Source organism: Corythoichthys intestinalis, chromosome 6, assembly GCF_030265065.1.
Source record: "Corythoichthys intestinalis isolate RoL2023-P3 chromosome 6, ASM3026506v1, whole genome shotgun sequence".
NCBI classification, from domain to species: domain Eukaryota; kingdom Metazoa; phylum Chordata; class Actinopteri; order Syngnathiformes; family Syngnathidae; genus Corythoichthys; species Corythoichthys intestinalis.
The window spans coordinates 32,072,609-32,091,256 of NC_080400.1; the positions used below are offsets into that span (position 1 = coordinate 32,072,609).

The 18,648-nt window shown below is 39.6% G+C and overlaps 1 protein-coding gene across 3 annotated transcripts; it reads left to right on the forward strand.

The window, feature by feature from the left end:
• Positions 1-1,112: 1,112 nt before the first annotated feature.
• Positions 1,113-15,808, forward strand: zgc:154093 (uncharacterized protein LOC777623 homolog). Of its 3 annotated transcripts, XM_057839651.1 has the most exons (3): positions 1,113-1,127; positions 7,879-8,045; positions 13,544-15,808. In XM_057839651.1, exons 2-3 carry the CDS (start codon positions 8,005-8,007, stop codon positions 14,466-14,468), a joined length of 966 nt encoding a protein of 321 aa, XP_057695634.1. In that variant the 5' UTR covers positions 1,113-1,127; positions 7,879-8,004; the 3' UTR covers positions 14,469-15,808. The 3 variants fall into 3 exon arrangements, with proteins under 3 accessions (XP_057695634.1, XP_057695633.1, XP_057695635.1); XM_057839650.1 differs by lacking the exon at positions 1,113-1,127 and having other exon boundaries at positions 7,471-8,045; XM_057839652.1 differs by lacking the exon at positions 1,113-1,127 and having other exon boundaries at positions 7,477-8,049.
• The last annotated feature ends 2,840 nt before the right edge of the window (positions 15,809-18,648 follow it).

Sequence of the window (18,648 nt, forward strand, 5' to 3'; positions counted from 1 at the left end):
TGGCTGCTTATCTTTGACCTTTCCTTTTTTGGCCCAAAAATGATCACCTCTGTTTTCTCCACATTTAACTGGAGAAAATTCTGGCACATCCATTCATTGATTTGATGAATGCATTTACTCAGGGAGACTAAGGGACTATAATCATGTGGGGACACAGAAATGTACAGTTGTGTGTCATCTGCATAGGCGTGATAGGAGATGTCATACTGTTCCATTATCTGAGCTAACGGAAGCATATAGATGTTAAATATTATGTTAAAGAACATAAACACCATAGATTTTATAGCATTTATTAAAAAATATAGGTGACAAAATGGCCCCTCTGCTCATACGTGGAGATTAAGGGGGGGGGCATAGCATCCCTGGTGGCCAAAAATGTCATTGCATGTAATTGACTTTTCTATATATATGAATTTAAAATTAAGACAAAATGTTGTCTATAAAAGTAAAGCAAAAAAACAATAAAAATGAATGAAATGAACAAGAAATATATTTTTATAATGGGTCAAAATTATTTTTCGAACACATCATCTGACGAGCACCTTAGAGAGATGGCCATTTGCTTTGTTTAGCCAAAACCACCTGAAGACAGATTCTGTGGGGAATATTCAGTCAAAAAGTATGCGGCATCTACTTCTCCACTAAGTAAGACAGAAAAACGCACGTGCTCACACACGCACGCATGCACGCACACCCCCACACACACAGCAGGGATGCTAGTATGTACGAGCATGGGCAAAGCTACTATCCGAACAAATATCTTGTAACATAATTTTATTGCAAACACTGCGTTTCGGGGTCATTAACATGTTTTGCACCCTCTGCCACAAAGTCAAACTCCACTTATGCCTCTGCTTTATTTCTGAAACACAGGGTGGGCGTGGTTGTAGGGGTGTCCCTTCATCCCATCCCTGAAGGCTGGTTGATGGGGGCGCGGACAGTCCAGACCCTGGATCCTGTGGGGATGACGGCGGCCCCCTTGCTGGGCTACGGAAGGAGGGAGGGATTGTGCTCCCCCGCCCCCCTGATTGGCTGGGGAAGGCCCGTGGCCCTGGGGTGGCTCCCGCGCAGTATTTCCACTCGTCTGCAGGACTGTCACATGTCTGATGGGATCCACGCATGACTAGGTGCAATTAGACACACTGATGCAGAAAACCTCGGTGTCAGGATTAGCGATCAGGCAGCATAGCATAGGATGACAACGTACTCACACTCACAAGGGATTCACACAAATACTGTACACAAATATATACACTCACCGGCCACTTTATTAGGTACACCATGCTAATAACGGACTGGACCCCCTTTTGCCTTCAGAACTGCCTCAATTCTTCATGGCATAGATTCAACAAGGTGCTGGAAGCATTCCTCAGAGAGTTTTGTCCATATTGACATGATGGCATCACACAGTTGGTGATTTGAGTGACTTTGAACGTGGCATGGTTTTTGGTGCCAGAAGGGCTGGTCTGAGTATTTCAGAAACTGCTGATCTACTGGGATTTTCACGGACAACCATCTCTAGGGTTTACAGAGAATAGTCCGAAAAGAAAAAATATCCAGTGAGCGGCAGTTCTGTGTGCGGAAATGCCTTGTTGGTGCCAGAGGTCAGAGGAGAATGGCCAGACTGGTTCGAGCTGATAGAAAGGCAACAGTAACTCAAATAACCACCCGTTAGGCAGAAGAGCATCTCTGAACGCACAGTACGTCGAATTTTGAGGCAGATGGGCTACAGCAGCAGAAGACCATGCCAAGTGCCACTCCTTTCAGCTAAGAACAGGAAACTGAGGCTACAATTTGCATAAGCTCATCAAAATTGAACAATAGAAGATTGGAAAAACGTTGCCTGGTCTGATGAGTCTCGATTTCTGCTGCGACATTCGGATGGTAGGGTCAGAATTTGGTGTCAACAACATGAAAGCATGGATCCATCCTGCCTTGTATCAATGGTTCAGGCTGGTGGTGTTGGTGTAATGGTGTGGGGAATATTTTCTTGGCACTCTTTGGGCCCCTTGGTACCAATTGAGCATCGTTGGAACGCCACAGCCTACCTGAGTATTGTTGCTGACCATGTCCATCCCTTTATGACCACAATGTACCCAACTTTTGATGGCTACTTTCAGCAGGATAATGCTCCATGTCATAAAGCTGGAATCATCTCAGACTGGTTTCTTGAACATGACAATGAGTTCACTATACTCAAATGGCCTCCACAGTCACCAGATCTCAATCCAATAGAGCATCTTTGGGATGTTGTGGAATGGGAGATTCGCATCATGGATGTGCAGCTGACAAATCTGCACCAACTGTTTGATGCCATCATGGCAATATGGACCAAACTGAGGAATGCTTCCAGCACCTTGTTGAATCTATGCCACGAAGAATTGAGGCAGTTCTGAAGGCAAAAGGGGGTCCAACCCGTTACTAGCATGGTGTACCTAATAGAGTAGCCAGTGAGTGTATATGTATATATATATGAAAATAATATATATCTCGGACACCAGATTGGTGAAAAGGTTTCCTCTTGATAGGTTTGAACAGACACCCGCACCAACTGCGGCCCTTTGTGGAATTGTTTGCCCACCCCTGCTCCATGATGTAATGCAGGGGTGTCCAAACCGGTCCTTAAGGGCCACTGTGGCTCCTGGTTTTTGTTCCTACTCGCAATCAAATGATTGTGCTTGCAAAACACCAGATTGGTGTAAAGATTTCCTATTGATGGGTTGGAACAGACACCCGCATCCACTGCGGCCCTTTGTGGAATAGTTTGCTCACCCTTGCTCTATGATGTAATGTATAGTGTTGCATCGAAACCATTTTTCTGGCTCCCGACAGTGTGGTGTTATATTGGCTCATGTTGATACTGTATATGTTTTTGAAACATATATTTTTTTTCTTTTGATACTCACATGACTTAAAAGTAATTGATATCGTGGCTTGGTCGGAGACTGTTTAACTCATTGTCCGCCATTGACAGCGCTAGACGTCCAATCCATTTGAAGCGGGAGGTTGGCAGCGCTGCCATCCCATTGGGTGTCTACTTGTTATAAATTAATTGGTGGATGGGTGCATCATTGACAGAGGAAGAATTAATTTTATGTGCTACTTTGGGAAGATACTTTCTGCAAGAGTCCAATATTTTCCTAACTGTGTTGACATCATCCTTATTTTGTGCTTCCTCATTCCTGGATGAGAATGTTGCAGTTAGCGATCAACTAACCGGCAAAGCAAACCCTCTCATTTTGGGGCCCGGCAATCACAATAAAGTGGAACCACATGAATGTCTTACTCACAGATTCCCAGAATTCCCCACCATGATGTCACCGTGTCACAGCTGCATGTCAGTTTTGGTCCAGGTTCTAAGTGTTTACCTTCAGATCCAAACAAGTGAGGACGCCCAGAACTCGCAGGAAGGATCTGTTCCACCTGTTGCGTAACACCATAGAGCTGGGAAAAGGGGGCGGGGGGGTTATTTGACACAGTGCCAACATCAAAAAGCGTGTGTGAACATGTAACACTTCCTGCTTCCCGTCGTTGTGTTCCCTAAACTTGCAACACTTCCTGAAGTATGCCAAAATAATTTTTGAAGTGGTGTTCCTCTGATATGCTATCTGAAGCGGCATTACAGTGAGGAAAATAAGTATTTAGTCAACCACTAATTGTGCAAGTTGTCCAACTTGAAAATATTAGAGAGGTCTGTAATTGTCAAAATGGGTAAACCTCAACCATGAGAAACAGTCTGTGGGGAAAAAAAAACAGAAAATCACGTTGTTTGATTTTTAAAGAATTTATTTACAAATCATGGTAGAAAATAAGTATTTGGCCAATACCAAAAGTTCATCTCAATACTTTGTTATGTACCCTTTTTTGGCAATAACGGAGGCCAAACGTTTTCTGTAACTCTTCACAAGCTTTTCACACACTGTTGCTGGTATTTTGGCCATTTCCTCCATGCAGTTCTCCTCTAGAGCAGTGATGTTTTGGGGCTGTCGTTGGGCAACACGGACTTTCAACTCCCTCCACAGATTTTCTATGGGGTTGAGATTTGGAGACTGGCTCGGCCACTTCAGGACCTTGAAATGCTTCTTACAAAGCCACTCCTTTGTTGCCCTGGCTGTGTGTTTGGGATCATTGTCATGCTGAAAGACCCAGCCACGTCTCATCTTCAATGCCCTTGGTGATGGAAGGAGAGTTTCACTCAAAATCTCTCGATACATGGCCCCAATCATTCTTTCCTTTACACAGATCAGTCGTCCTGGTCCCTTTGCAGATAAACAGCCCCAAAGCATGATGTTTCCACCCCCATGCTTCACAGTGGGTATGGTGTTCTTCGGATGCAATTCAGTATTTTTTCTCTTCCAAACATGAGAACCTGTGTTTTTACCTAAAAGTTCTATTTTGGTGTCATCTGACCATAACACATTCTCCCAGTCCTCTTCTGGATCATCCAAATGCTCTCTAGTGAACTGCAGACGGGCCTGGACGTGTACTGGCTTCAGCAGGGGGTCACGTCTGGCAGTGCAAGATTTGAGTCCCTGGCAGCGCATTGTGTTACTGATAGTAGCCTTTGTTACTGTGGTCCCAGCTCTCTGTAGGTCATTCACTAGGTCCCCCCGTGTGGTTCTGGGATTTTTGCTCACCGTTCTTGTTATCATTTTGACGCCACGGAGTGAGATCTTGCATGGAGCCCCAGATCGAGGGAGATTATCAGTGGTCTTGTATGTCTTCCATTTTCTAATAATTGACATCAATTCACAGTTGATTTCTTTACACCATGCATTTAACCTATTGCAGATTCAGTCTTCCCAGCCTGGTGCAGCTCTACAATTTTGTCACTGGTGTCCTTCGACAGCTCTTTGGTCTTGGCCATAATGAAGTTTGAAGTGTGACTCACTGAGTTGTGGAAAGCTGTCTTTTATACCGATAATGAGTTAAAACAGGTGCCAGGTAACGAGTGGAGCCTGGTTAGACCTCGTTAGAAGAAGTTAGACCTCTTTGACAGCCACAAATCTTGCTTGTTTGTAGGTGACCAAATACTTATTTTCAACTCTAATTTGGAAATAAATTCTTTAAAAATCAAACAGTGATTTTCATTTTTTCCCCCCCACATTCTGTCTCCCATGGTTGAGGTTTACCCATGTTGACAATTATAGGCCTCTCTGATCTTTTCAAGTAGGAGAACTTGCACAATTGGTGGTTGACTAAATACTTATTTGCCCCACTATATGTATTTACCACCAAATCAGAACACCGTAAATTCCCAAGTTATCTTTGATAGACAGTATGAAAGGGGCTACAAACAGTGTTCAGTGTTTTTGTACTACTGCTTTCTTTGCTGAACTTAAGTGCCCTTCACATGGGGCCTCCTGGCTGGGCCCAGGGGGGTTTCAGTGTGGGGTCTCAGCATGTGGTGACACCTGGGGGGCTGAAGCTTCACCATGAGGCCAAGCGGAGAGCCGCACCAATTACATCTTGATTTATTTAGGTGATCTCATACCCTTTGTGTGATGTAAGCACATGTTCCCGAGACCTTGTGTTTATCTGCTCTGCACATTCCAGTTACATTTTAAACACAGAAGAAGAAAATGAGTGTTTGTACAATTCTGCCATGTTACAAGGATGTCCGCTGTGATGCTACATTGGCATACCTGTCAACCCAAGGCTGTTGGCAATCTTACAAATAGTGATGTACGTGATATAGTTATGTAAACCCTAATCCTAAACCCTTACAAATTGGTGACTAATCTTAGGGCTGTCAAAATTATTGCGTTAACGGGCATTAATTAATTTTTTAAATTAATCACGTTAAAATATTTGACGCAATTAACGCAGATGCCCCGCTCAGACAGATTTAAATGACAGTACAGTGAAACGCTCACTTGTTGTGTTATAGAGTTTTGCCGCCCTCTGCTGGCGCTTGTGTGCGACTGATTTTATAGGCTTCAGCACCCATGAGCATTGTGTAAGTCATTATTGACATCAACAATGGCAGGCTACTAGTTTATTTTTTGATTGAAAATTTTACAGATTTTATTAAAACGAAAACATTAAGAGGGGTTTTAATATAAAATTTCTATTACTTGTACTAACATTTTTCTTTTAAGAACTACAAATCTTTCTATCCATGGATCGCTTTAACAGAATGTAAATAATGTTAATGCCATCTTGTTGATTTATTGTTATAATAAACAAATACAGTACTTATGTACTTTATGTTGAATGTATATATCCGTCTTGTGTCTTTCCATTCCAACAATAATTTACAGAAAAATTTGGCATATTTTATAGATGGTTTGAATTGCGATTAATTGCAGAGGTTGCGCTAGACTTTTTCGTTGTCTGTCATTTTGACTGACAGGGTCATAAAAATCCGGTCATAATCTATTTTTACCTGTCACTTAAATTTTTAAAATGATGATAATGACATTGTGGTGACCCTTTGTTTGGCATAATTCACCTTCCGTACTTGTGTGTCCATTTGGCCGAGCGCGTTAGCAGCTATGACACAGTCACGTGACAGAGACACTTAAAAGCCGCGCGCGTTCCGGCTTGAATAGAGAGTTCATAGAGAGCAGCAGAGCTACAGCAGCTGGACACAGCAATTCGAGCTAACAAGACTCTTAACATTGCATGCCGCTTCAACATATTCAATAGTATTTAGTTTTCATTCATTTTAAATTAATATTCTGTCCGAACAAGCTTAACAGAAAATCCACACCGTGCCATCACACATCAAGCAGATGAAAATGTAACTTTTTCTCCGCAGTGACAAAAACAGCTGACTGTGGCCCCAGTAGGTAAGGCTACATATGGAACAATGAAATTAACAGTTCACCTGCTGTGGCCTGAACGGAGTCTTACATCTTCCTCCTGGTGCGCATGGACTTGAATTGCGTGCCCGCTTGTGCAGTCCCTGTTTTTTCCCCTCTTTTATCAACACCATCGTCGTTTTGGGGCTTTTTGAAGAAACTTTGGACACTCAGTTGCCTTGACATTTTTCAGAGTAAGGCCAACGACGTCATGCATCAAGAGAGACAATAGCTAATATGCTCACTCGCCACCCTGTGGTCTGGGGTGTGAATTGCAACCTGTCAAAATGACAGGTGGACTTCAGTTTTTTCCGTCACCGTTTTAAAAAATCGGTCAACGACGGAAAATATTCGGTTAACGCGACCCCTGATTAATTGCGATTAATTACGATTAATTGATTTTTAAGCTGTAATTAACTTGATTAAAAATTTTAATCATTTGACAGCCCTAATATATATGTATAGGTATATGTATGTATATTTATGTGTGTATGTATGTATGTATACATATATATATATATATATATATATATATATATATATATATATAGCCTACCACTGCATGTTGTTCTGTTATCCCACTGCTAATCAAATTAAATCGAGAATTAACACACTCTCCCACACTTCCACAAAAAGAGATCCGGCAGGGCCCAAAGCGGTTATTTTAAACCTTCCACGGCAATTTGCACTTTTATAGCACCTTGGCACCTTTACCTATTTGATTAAAAAAAACTCCTGCGCTAATCTTCTTTATCCACACGCCAACGCTTGATTAGCATATGTGTCTCATCAAATTAAAGGCTGTTTAACAGGAAGTGCGGTGACCCACAGTTAAAATTCCAAAATAAAAGCTTATTAGTCATAGCAAGCGGTCAGTTAAATTTTCATACCTCTTTGTCACTCCTTATATATTCATTTCAATACGTTTTTTAACTCATATGATTGATATTTTTTTGCGAATCGGCGTTTCAATAAAGAGAAAATTAAGATTTTTGCCTTTGTTTTGAAAACCTTTAATTGGATTTTTTTCTATGTCACTTTAACTTGACATTTCCTACTCTCTTTGCACGAGTTGACTAACCGGCGGGAGGAGAAAGGAGAGCAGACGACAGCCAGTCGCAAAGAGGTTTACGTCAAGGTGGACTCCGCCGTCACCATTTCGACAGCAATCTTTAATTTAACAAAGGAGGAAGAACATATGGACGAAATGAGGATGTTTTCGCTGCCACGCCAACCTTTGTAGGTAAATATCAGCCGCACACATAATTATACACATTGATAACAATCCAAATGTGTAAAATGTAGCCTTAAACATGCTTTCGACACGCCCTTGGAAGAACAATTTCTCCATCATTTGTTCTTATTTTAAGGTTGTTTTTTTCATCATCGCATTTCTATTACGGCTCTAGACCTGTTTTGTGGGGGGGGGGGTAGAAAAAAACTGACGCATGCATATATATTATTATATATATTATTTTTTTTTTTTTTATTTCAAGTTATAGGCTGATTAATGATCATTAACTACTGCCCATATATCACGCATGATAATAAAGACACTTGAGACGCAGGCGGCTAATGACGTCACCGTCTCATAGGTAGGGTGCTTTGTGAAGTTCTCATGTGACGTCAGAGTCCATGGTCTGAGTGGAACAAACGCTTATGTGCGAAAAAAAATAAAATAAAAAAATGAAAAAAACGTTTATGTGCGTTAGGACCGTTGCCAAAGAGTTTGTCCATCTTTTGGTTACAATCACATCCTATTTAGGAACACCAGTGCACTATCTAGTGATTTTGCCATTTTGTGGTGCTGCTTGAATTTCAATGTATCCCACAAGTTGGGTTGGAACTCGATAAAAAATACTTAATCTTGATTGATCACAATTTAATTGCATAGCAATATTTGTCCCCCATTTTTTTTATTTTAATGATATAAGTAAATAAATGAATCAAATGGGGTTGATGTATGTGTGAAAATGTATTTTAATTTCAATTCAAACCAGTGGAAAAACAATTATCTGGGCGAAACCTAAAAGATCTTAAGTTAAAGTGCCATTTTGGAACTTTTTTTTTTAGAACAGATATTTAAATGGTCAAAAAGAAGACAAGAAAAATGGCACATCTTCTTGTGGTAGAACAAGCAGTTAAATAAATGGTTATTTGAGAGCTCTAAAAGTAAACTTGAGGAAATTCTATGTGGATGAATTATGTACTATTTATCACAGTATCTGGCTTTAAATGAAATGGTTTTATTTAGTCGGATTTCTCCGTTTTGGTGAACATTAGCTGACTTAATGTGTTCGTCAATTTAGTGGGTGTATCAAAAAATTATTCCCTGAAAAGGTTCCATGTTTGGAACTTAAGCTGCAGAATGCATTTTATTCCTTTTTTTTTTTTTTTTTTTAAACTTGGTAACTCTTTTGTAATCAGTTAATCTTGAATAGTTCATTGCTTGCTGCATCCAATTTATTTAAACTGGGAGGACTGGCTGTGCATGCTCATAATTCAGTGCTATTGACAGCGCTAAGCGTCCAATCCATTTTGACTGGGATGGCAATTTGTTGCCAGCCTCTCGCAGTCAAAATGGGTTGGGCATCTAGCGCCGTCAATGGCAGCCTTTAAGTTAATGTGTCTAAGTCCGACCCCAACCCATAATATATCTTAAAAAATAAGGCACAGTATATGCCTTTTTATAACTCAAATTAACCGTTTTTCCAGATACAAGACAAAAATCTACAATCTGGGTTTGCGCACCATATCACTCTGACATAATATAAAGTAGCCTGAACGGTTGCCAAATCTAGCAGCAAAAGCCTGAACTGGCATCAACTGCACTGAAACTCTGTGCAGCGCTCATGCGTTCCTTAAGGTGTGTGCGTGCATGTAAGTAAAAAGAAGATGACAAGTGAGTCAACAACATGAAGGCGAAGAGGTCTTTAGAATAGGGGGGGGGGGGGGGGGGTTGTTTAGTGTTGGCGCCAAAAGGATTCCTAGAGCAAAACCAGATGTCGCAATGATGACATCACCAGGTGGAGGAATTGTTTTTTGTTTGTTTGTCAACACAGTCTGAAAAAAAAAACGGAAAACATCCGCGCTGTTATCTAGTTGTGCAGAGTTAATGGTTAAATAATGGTTAAAAATAAATAAATACATGTACTTAGTTTGTGATATCATTGTTATTACTTGTCAAGACTATATTAGATGTCAAGTTTCCCTTAACTTCATTATTATTGGCTGGTGTACCGAATGAAATGGCTATTGAATGTACAGTATGTGTCGAATACTCTGTGCACACACAGTTAATTCAATTCTAAGGACTGTTACACGCAAAACAGACAAAACTCTGTGTGTGTGCGTGCGCTTATGTGTTAACATTCACGGGGCAGATTCACATGCCATTGCCATGACGACACAGACTGAGAACTCACTTGGACTGACTGTAACGTAGCCAAACCACCATTACATTGGCTTGCTAAAAATACTCAATTTATTGGGGGAAAAAATCATTAAATACATTGGTTTATAATACATGTTTCATCAAATATTTTGGAACTTTTTAAATCACAAAAAAATGAGTAGTTTAAAAAAGACAATTGAGGGTTGTGGATTATATAGAGTTAGAGTTCTCAGACCAAGGCATTAGTGGATTTTAAGGGGGGCCAGGGGGGACCGCCCCCCCGCTCCCTGGTGGCCGCAAAGTGTCATTGCATGTAATTGATTTTCCTATATAGTAGTGCTGCAACGATTAATCGATTAACTCGATTATTCGATAAGAAAAAAATATTCAAATTAAATTTTGTTGATTCGAGTATTTGTTTAATTAAAGTGGGATTGTAATGGTTCATTTTGAAAGTGTTTACATTTAGTTTTATAGATTAGGGTGGAACACTGCCCTCTGGTCTGCCTCATTTTACATGGCTGAATCCAACTGCTTCCTGTTAAGACCAACGTAAGCTAAGTTTTTGTTTGGGCTAATGTTTTTCAATGCATTTGTAATTTAGTTAAAAGGTATATTTAGTCATTTTTTGTGGGAATATGAGTCTGAACCATTTGTTAGGAGCATTGTTAGAAAAAAAAGAAGCATTTAAGCTAGCGGACTTTTGCTATGTATGCCAATTGTTCTTTTGTTGTATATAGATCCTCATTTATTTATTTTTTATGTTTGAGGCTCATCCCAGGTATTTCAATTCTTCATGTTCCTTATCCGATTAGTTGATTATTCGAACTAACTAGTTCATCGATTAATCGACTACTAAAATAATTGAAAGCTGCAGCCCTACTATATAAGTTGTAAAGCAATAAAACTGCTACAAAAATAAATGAAATGGACAAAAAATATATTTTTATATTGGGTCAAAATTATTTTTCGAACAGATCATATGACTAGCACCTTAGACGGTCATTTGCTTTGCATATAATTAAAAAATATATATATATTAGGGGAGGGCAATTTTATTTTTCAAACGATTTTTTTCTTTGATTGAAAATATTTTTTTGATTGAAGCGCCTTTTTTTGGGAGTGAATGATTTAGACACTCTTTTTCACACTTTTTCCACACACTTTTTCAATGAAAAATTAAGTGTTCAAATGCAAATTTTTCAATCTCAAATATTTTTTCGCATTCGAATACTTTTTCTAGGATTGAAATTTTTCTTTTTGAAAATTTTTTTTGAAGCAACTTATTTTTTTTATTGAATAATAAAGACAAAAATGTCCTAGCCAAAATGTGGCCTAAACACAAATCAACATTACTTCAATTAAAAAAGTTGTTCAATCAAAAATGAATAAATAAATAAATAAGTAAAGAAAGAAAGAAAGAAAGAATAAAAAAAACAAAGAAAAATGGCTCTCACATGCATTTTTTTGAGTTTCAAATTTATTTTTGCATTCAAACACATTTTTTTTTTTTTTTTAAATGATTTTTTGGTTGACTTTTTTTAATTGAAGCAACTTTTTTTGGATTGAATAATAAAGACACAAATCTACCTCCATATGGCTCCGCCCAGGGGATACAATTTTTGATTGGTGTAACTACATTGGCATGACACCGGCGGGCGTACCATATTCAGTGGATGACGATCTTGGCGAAAAGTATTGCCTAAGCAGCCTTATATAGAATTCCCTTCAAGAATGGTGGGAAACAAAAAACACTCATTGTCAACTTATTATTATAAATATTCTTGTAAGTTAATTTTATTGCTGACACTGCGTTTCGGGGTCATCAACATGTTGTGCCCCCCCCTGCCCCAAAAGTCAAACTCCGCCTATGGACAAAGGGTTCAATCCCAGGTTCCCAATCCCAGACATGTTCTCTCTGTGCCTGTGTGGGTTTTCTCCGGGTAGTCCGGTTTCCTCCCACATCCCAAAAACATGCATGGTAGGTGTGTGTGTGAATGTTTGTTTGTCTGCCTACTGCCCATAGTTAGCTAGGATAGGCTCCAGCACCCTTGTGAGGATAAACGGCTTGGAAAATGAATGAATAATTGTGAATTTCACATTTTAATTTACTTTTTAAAAAAGCTATTTAAACAATATTTTTTTATTTTTGTGCCAAACACCATCTAACCATACAATTTTTACTCCCCTGCCCCCACCGACTGTACTACAGGTATATGTGCTATATTTAAGACTGACGTCATTAAAATATAAAATGTGGTGTACCGCCAACTGTGTCATTAGTTGCTTACAAGATTTTGGTGTCACAGGCCTCACTTAACAGATTCTTGTCATGCTTGCTAAATTGTCGTAAAAACCCACCATCTTCTCCTTCTAACCGTAAGGGGTGGCAAAACAACCGCACATCGGGTTGATTAAGAGGCTGCTGGGTCATTAGAGAAGGAAATTTAATTTTAATTTAGTACTGTTTAGTGAATTTAATCAACCTACTATACTATTATTAATGTGATCATAATTAAATATATTTAATCTATTTGGTTAACCTAATATCTAATATAATGTTACTATTCATGAAATAGAAAATGATTTTTCCTCATCTGTATTCTTTTATTTTCAACTAACCAATCAATAATTCATAAAATGAATGGATTTTTTTAAACTAATCAGTTTTACTATAACATCCTCGTAATAGTGTCATATTTACTTGTTTTATTTTATTATTTATGATAACTTACAATTCACTAATCAATTATTTCATCAAATTACTGTTTTATTAACTATTTTAAATGAGTTTTTGAAGAAAACAAATGACAAAATGTTAGATTTTCTATTTGTTTTGGCAGGGGGATTGAACAGATTCATAACATTTTCATTCATTAAAATGGAAAAAATGATTTGAGAGCATGTTCACTGAATGGCTTATGGCCTGAAAACACCAAAAGAAGGCAACCTGCTTGCCAGCACGACCAAATTTGGAAGTGCTGATGTAACAACTTTCAGGATGAGTTCACCTCGCGAAGTGATGTTTTTTTTTTTTTCCATTGTTGCACAAGAAAGCTTTGCTCATTTAAAGAGAAATAGGTGATTAATGCAGCCGTTGTTTGATTGGCAGGAAAGTGTGTGGAGCTTTTAATGTAATTTGTGAGTTAGTTTCACCCAAACCGCTTCATGATGAATTAACCTGAGCATGGACAAGTTTTAAAGCCATTTTGTATCCAAAGACGTTACTTGCACTAGTTATGATTAGACCTTTAAACTCATCTGAAGATGCACAACTGTACTATTGGCCGTATTGAAGAGCGTTTTTTGTTGCGTGCTCATCTAACTTTTGTTCTTGTCACAGATTGAAGACGAAGCCCTCCAGAGCAGTCTGCGCCGTCCTGGGTGTTGAAGCGTCTTCCTGGACTCTTTGCGCCCCTTCATTGTGGTGTCTCTGTCTGCTTCCCAGCACACCCGAGTGGTTAGTGGTGTCCGGCGGAGGCGGCGAGTCGCCCCGCAGGATGCCGGCCAAGACCCCTATGTACCTGAAGAGCAGCACGCCCAAAAGAGGCAAGAAGCCCAAACTGCGTGATGTGCTATCGGGCGACATGATCAGCCCCCCGCTTGGCGATGTGCGCCACAGCGCCCATGTGGGGCCGCGTGGCGAGCGCGACATGTTCGGGGATGTAGGATTCCTCTCGGGGAAGATGGACATGTTGCCAGCGCGGAAAGGCGACGCTCGCTCACACAGCGTGGACGGAAGCAACGGGAACGAGGCCGCCGCCTCGGACTACTCCTACAACGGATTCCACTACGAGCGCTCGTCTTCGGGTTTATTGAAGAACACCATCTCCATGCCTGCCTTCGTCGCTCACGAACAAGCCCCGCCCAAGCCGCCGCGCCTTCATTTAGATGATGGCAAGCATGGCCACCTACAGCCCTCGGACGTCCACGACAAGCGGCATGGGCGGCGCCCTGTAGAGAACGGAGGCGGGGACATCTCCCTGTCACCCTCCCTCCGACGACTGGTCCCGTCGTCCGGGTCCTTCTCCGAAGTCTCGTCGGAGGAGTCTGTGTCCGACATCTGCGGGCGGCGAGGCCTCAGTCTGGACTCAGACGCTGGTCTCAGCAATGAGGATCTGTGTGACGATTCGCCATACGGACTCTTCCCGCGATCAGACTCCGTTGCGGCCTTGGACTTGGACCTGGATTTGGGGCCGTCCATTCTGGACGACGTCCTTGGAATCATGGACCGCTACAAGGACGTGGAGCACCGATGCGAGCTATGAGCCAAATGGGTGGCAAAGATGGATGATGAGGCCTTTTACACAAGCCCATGTAATTAAACACCGGATGACAGGGCGGACATTTTGGCATCAACGCTTGCAGAAAGTATAAATAGCTTTTCACTTTTTCCACATTTTCATATGTTACAGCCTCATTCCAAAAATAATATCATTTATTGTTCTTAAATTACAAATTAATGTTGAACACGTTAGAAGAGGTTTTTCAATGTTCTCAGAATATTGAACTTAATGTGGAAAAAAATGACGTGACTGAACAAAACATTACTTTTCTTTACAGCTTCATTAATGATTATGAAAAAACACAGTTGTAGGAATTGAAAACCTTTCTGATGAAATTGAAAATTGACCATACGCATATTTCTCATTTGAAGTTTTTCAAAAATTCTGTTTTCCATATTTGTATATGCACCCGAATTTCATTTATTTTTATTCCAGTTGTCAATATAGGGATTTTGAAATAAATGTGAAGTATTGTTTTTTGAAAATAAGGCAGTAACATAAAATGTGGAAAGAGAGGAGTGCTGTGTATACGTTGCAAGTAAAAGTGCAAGGGAGGCAACGGGCTCAGGCTGGTCCTAAAGCCTCAAAGTAGCCATTTTTGGCGGCCATTAGTATACTGTATTTTTATCTCATGAAGCTGTGAACAATTGTAATCAAAAATCACAAAGATGGTTAACTAATAAATCCTACATGAAATGAGACATTGCTTTTTTTTCCCACTATCTAAAACTTTCTGATTGAGTTCCTCGTCCACGATCATACAACAATCATATGCCACTTATTCCAAGATAAGACTAATCTTGCGTTTTTCATTGTTGCACATAAAAGCCACTGCTTTGCCGATTTTAAGGAGTAAGGGAAGATTATAGGAGCTGTGCTAGTTTTGGCAGGAAAGTAGGTGGAACTTTTAATGTCATTAAGAAAAAGATTAAGTGCAGCACTGCTTACCTTTTGCTTTTTCCGATTGAAAATATTGGATCTTGGTCTGGTTTTCAAGTTGGGGGCGGGGAAACTTGGTGTTGTGTGGAGATACAGTATGTATATAAGCCCTCTTCTGATATCACAGTTGGATTAATAAAAAAGAAAACCTACTTGATAGTGTATGTCCTTTTGCAATAACAACAACAGCTATTTATTATATGAACATTCTGTTTAAACTGGTTCCTAACATCAATAATATTTGTGTTTGTCCAAATGAAATTCCAATTAATGTTGTCACAATATCACAGTGTAACCTCGAACTCGAAAAGTCATGTATTTTGTGTACATTTCTGTTCATTCAAGAATAAAATGGTTCAATTTGAAACAAACTGCTATTTTTTTCATCACGTGTCTGGTTTGGGGCTCTTAGCCATGAAGAGCCTGGTTAGTAAATGAATGCTATGCTGTTGAATTGATTTGAAACAGAAAAAGACTGAGAGAAGAAGCAATCATGATCAAGATTTTTTTTTTTACTAAAAGAGGAAGTTGTGCATACACCAAGATGTAAACATATCAAGGGCGTAGGGCCAACTTTTGTGCTCAAATTGTCCCCTCCAACTTTTAAGCAACCTTATTTGCATTATACAAATAATCAGAGGCGTAGCAAGGGTTCCCGGGGGCCTCAGGCAACAGGCAACATGGGGCCCTTTGAGCATGTGCAAGTAAGGGGGACAGTTGGACTTGGAGCAATAGCATATTTAATAAAAGTCTAATAACGCCTCGCTCTCATTGAGCGCTTTTTAGGACACTCAAAATGCCCCCCCCCCCCCAATTGCATTATTCATTCACTCCACACTCAGTGGATGTAAGCTTTCTATTGTAACCACAGATGCCCTGGGGAAGACTGACACATTCTGAAAAAATTCCCAGATGAAAATGTATATATAAAGTTTTATTGTAAAAGGCACATCAGAAAAATATATATAATGTAAGTTACATTGTAGGTAGATTACGGGATGCATTACTCTTTATAACATAATTCGTAACTGTTGCGCACACAACTAATGAAAACAAAGAAATCACTATCCTTAATTATTTACACACATTTGCCTTAATATTATTATGAATGTGCTTAGTACACATACCTTTACACATACCATATTCTACTGACTAGCTGGTAAGTTATATTGCTTTTACTTAAAAAGGATAACATTCTGGCACAGAAGCAGTGGCGCCTCCAGAAATCTTTCATAGGGGTGGCCAGATGGGGCCACTTAAAATCTTAGGATGGCCAAAACTAAAAGCCATAATTTCAGCTTTTCATTATATTATTGCAGTAAAAAGGTCAGGGGAAAACTATCAGAAAGACTTAAGGACACGGCTACTGATATACTTTGGTGTATTGTGTAATATTTGATGTTACTAATGATTTAATCTGCATAGTTCATAACTGCCCAGTCAACATTTTGAGTTCCACAACAATTCTGTTTTATTGTGTTATGTATATATTAGGCATAAGGTGTACATTTAACTAGGGCTGTCAAACGATTAAAATTTTTAATCGAGTTAATCACAGCTTAAAAATTAATCGTAATTAATCGCAATTCAAACCATCTCTAAAATGTGCCACCCCCTGGTGGCGCCACTGCATAGAAGTGAATCATGTAACATCTTATCAGTTTGGCTGATCAGTGTGTATGGTGATTCTAAACACTGATTTAATGTTCTAGGTAACATCTTTATGTATGAAGAAACGCTAGCATGCTGCAATGCTGTAGGAAATGCTAACAAGCTAGTTACAACAAGTCAAGGCAGTTAATTGGTTTAGGACATAAAAATACTACTACTACTACTACTAGTATGCAGTGCTTCAACTACATTAGGACATAAAACTACAGTAACATAGTACACTCATCGCTGTCTTGCCTCCTTTTCTCCTCTTCTGCTTTTTTTCCCTTTCTTTTTTCATTTTCAGACGGATAACTTCTCTTCATTTTGCCAATTAATAAAAGGCCCGATCGCCGTCCATTCTCACTCTGAGTCACGTGACACACATATTGACATACATATTTGCGCAATAAAATGAACACGAAGGTGTGTGTGTGTGTGGGGGGGGGGTTCGAGTGCGAGCTGCGTGCGGTCATCTTGGCCATAAAAGTGGAGAAAACTAAGCACTTTACACTCATATGGATGTACAACATCATTTTAAGATGCTAAACTAACAACTTCCCTCTTAAAGCAAATGTGCAATGCGAATATAATGTAAAGAACGCTCGCCTTGACGCAGCGAGAATGAGTGGGATCAACCAGCCGACATAACAGGAAAAACACGAAACGGTCGCGCTGCTAATGCCTCTAACTTATCTTAAGAACTTTATGGCATGAAGAGGAAATACTTACATTCGTTCATGGACGCATAGATTAATCCTCTAACAGGTGGGGTGGCCGTCCTCTGCTCAGAATATGCAGCGCTTGTGACGTAGGACAATAACAGGACTGGTTGCTATGGGAACGTACGCAGCGGCATACCGCATACCCTAGGAACCTTGCTAAAAGGAGTATTAAAATTGCTAATAAAATCGTTTAGGATTCTTTTACATGCATATATGTTATATTTTTCTTATAGAGTATTCAACGAGGAATACGATAGACTCATTAATAGACTTTCTTGGAAAAATCACCATTGCTTTAAGTAGTCACATGAATAATGAGGTGGCCTGTGAAAACCAGTGTAATTTATTACTACGAGGACTTAGCATAAAGACCTTGGTGAATCACTCTTTGCACATGCATGCAATGGTTAAACTGATTGTATACATATTAACAAGTATGCTAATTGGGACTAAAAGCAGAGTTATTAGATATTAATCTAAATGTTACCGTGGTATTGAATCACTCCAAATATTTATAGCTGCAATAGTGCGGTGAAGCTGAGTGTTCTAACTCTTTGTGTGCCAAATCTGTTGGCCCTCTGGGGGCCCCTGTTGGCTGGGGGCCCTAGGCAATTGCTTGCGTATGCCTAATGGGACGCTATGCCTCTGCAAATAATAAGTTCAGTTATATAGGTACTTCAAATTGTCTTCCCATATGTTGTAAGGATATAATTGACCCTACCATTATACAATTTCAGTACTTAAATTATTCAGACTTACAATGACCCCTTTTCACTTGCAAAATGTTGCAATCTATTTTTCCCCTCAAATGCACATTTGATTGGCTGATGACTTGCATTTATTTAAAA

What these genes read in the sequence shown, in the direction of transcription:
- zgc:154093 (XM_057839651.1), top strand. Translation starts at nt 8,005, where the DNA reads ATGGACGAAATGAGGATGTTTTCGCTGCCACGCCAACCTTT. An exon ending in TCGCTGCCACGCCAACCTTT is followed by an intron (nt 8,046 to 13,543) that starts GTAGGTAAATAT and finishes TTCTTGTCACAG; the next exon opens with ATTGAAGACGAAGCCCTCCA.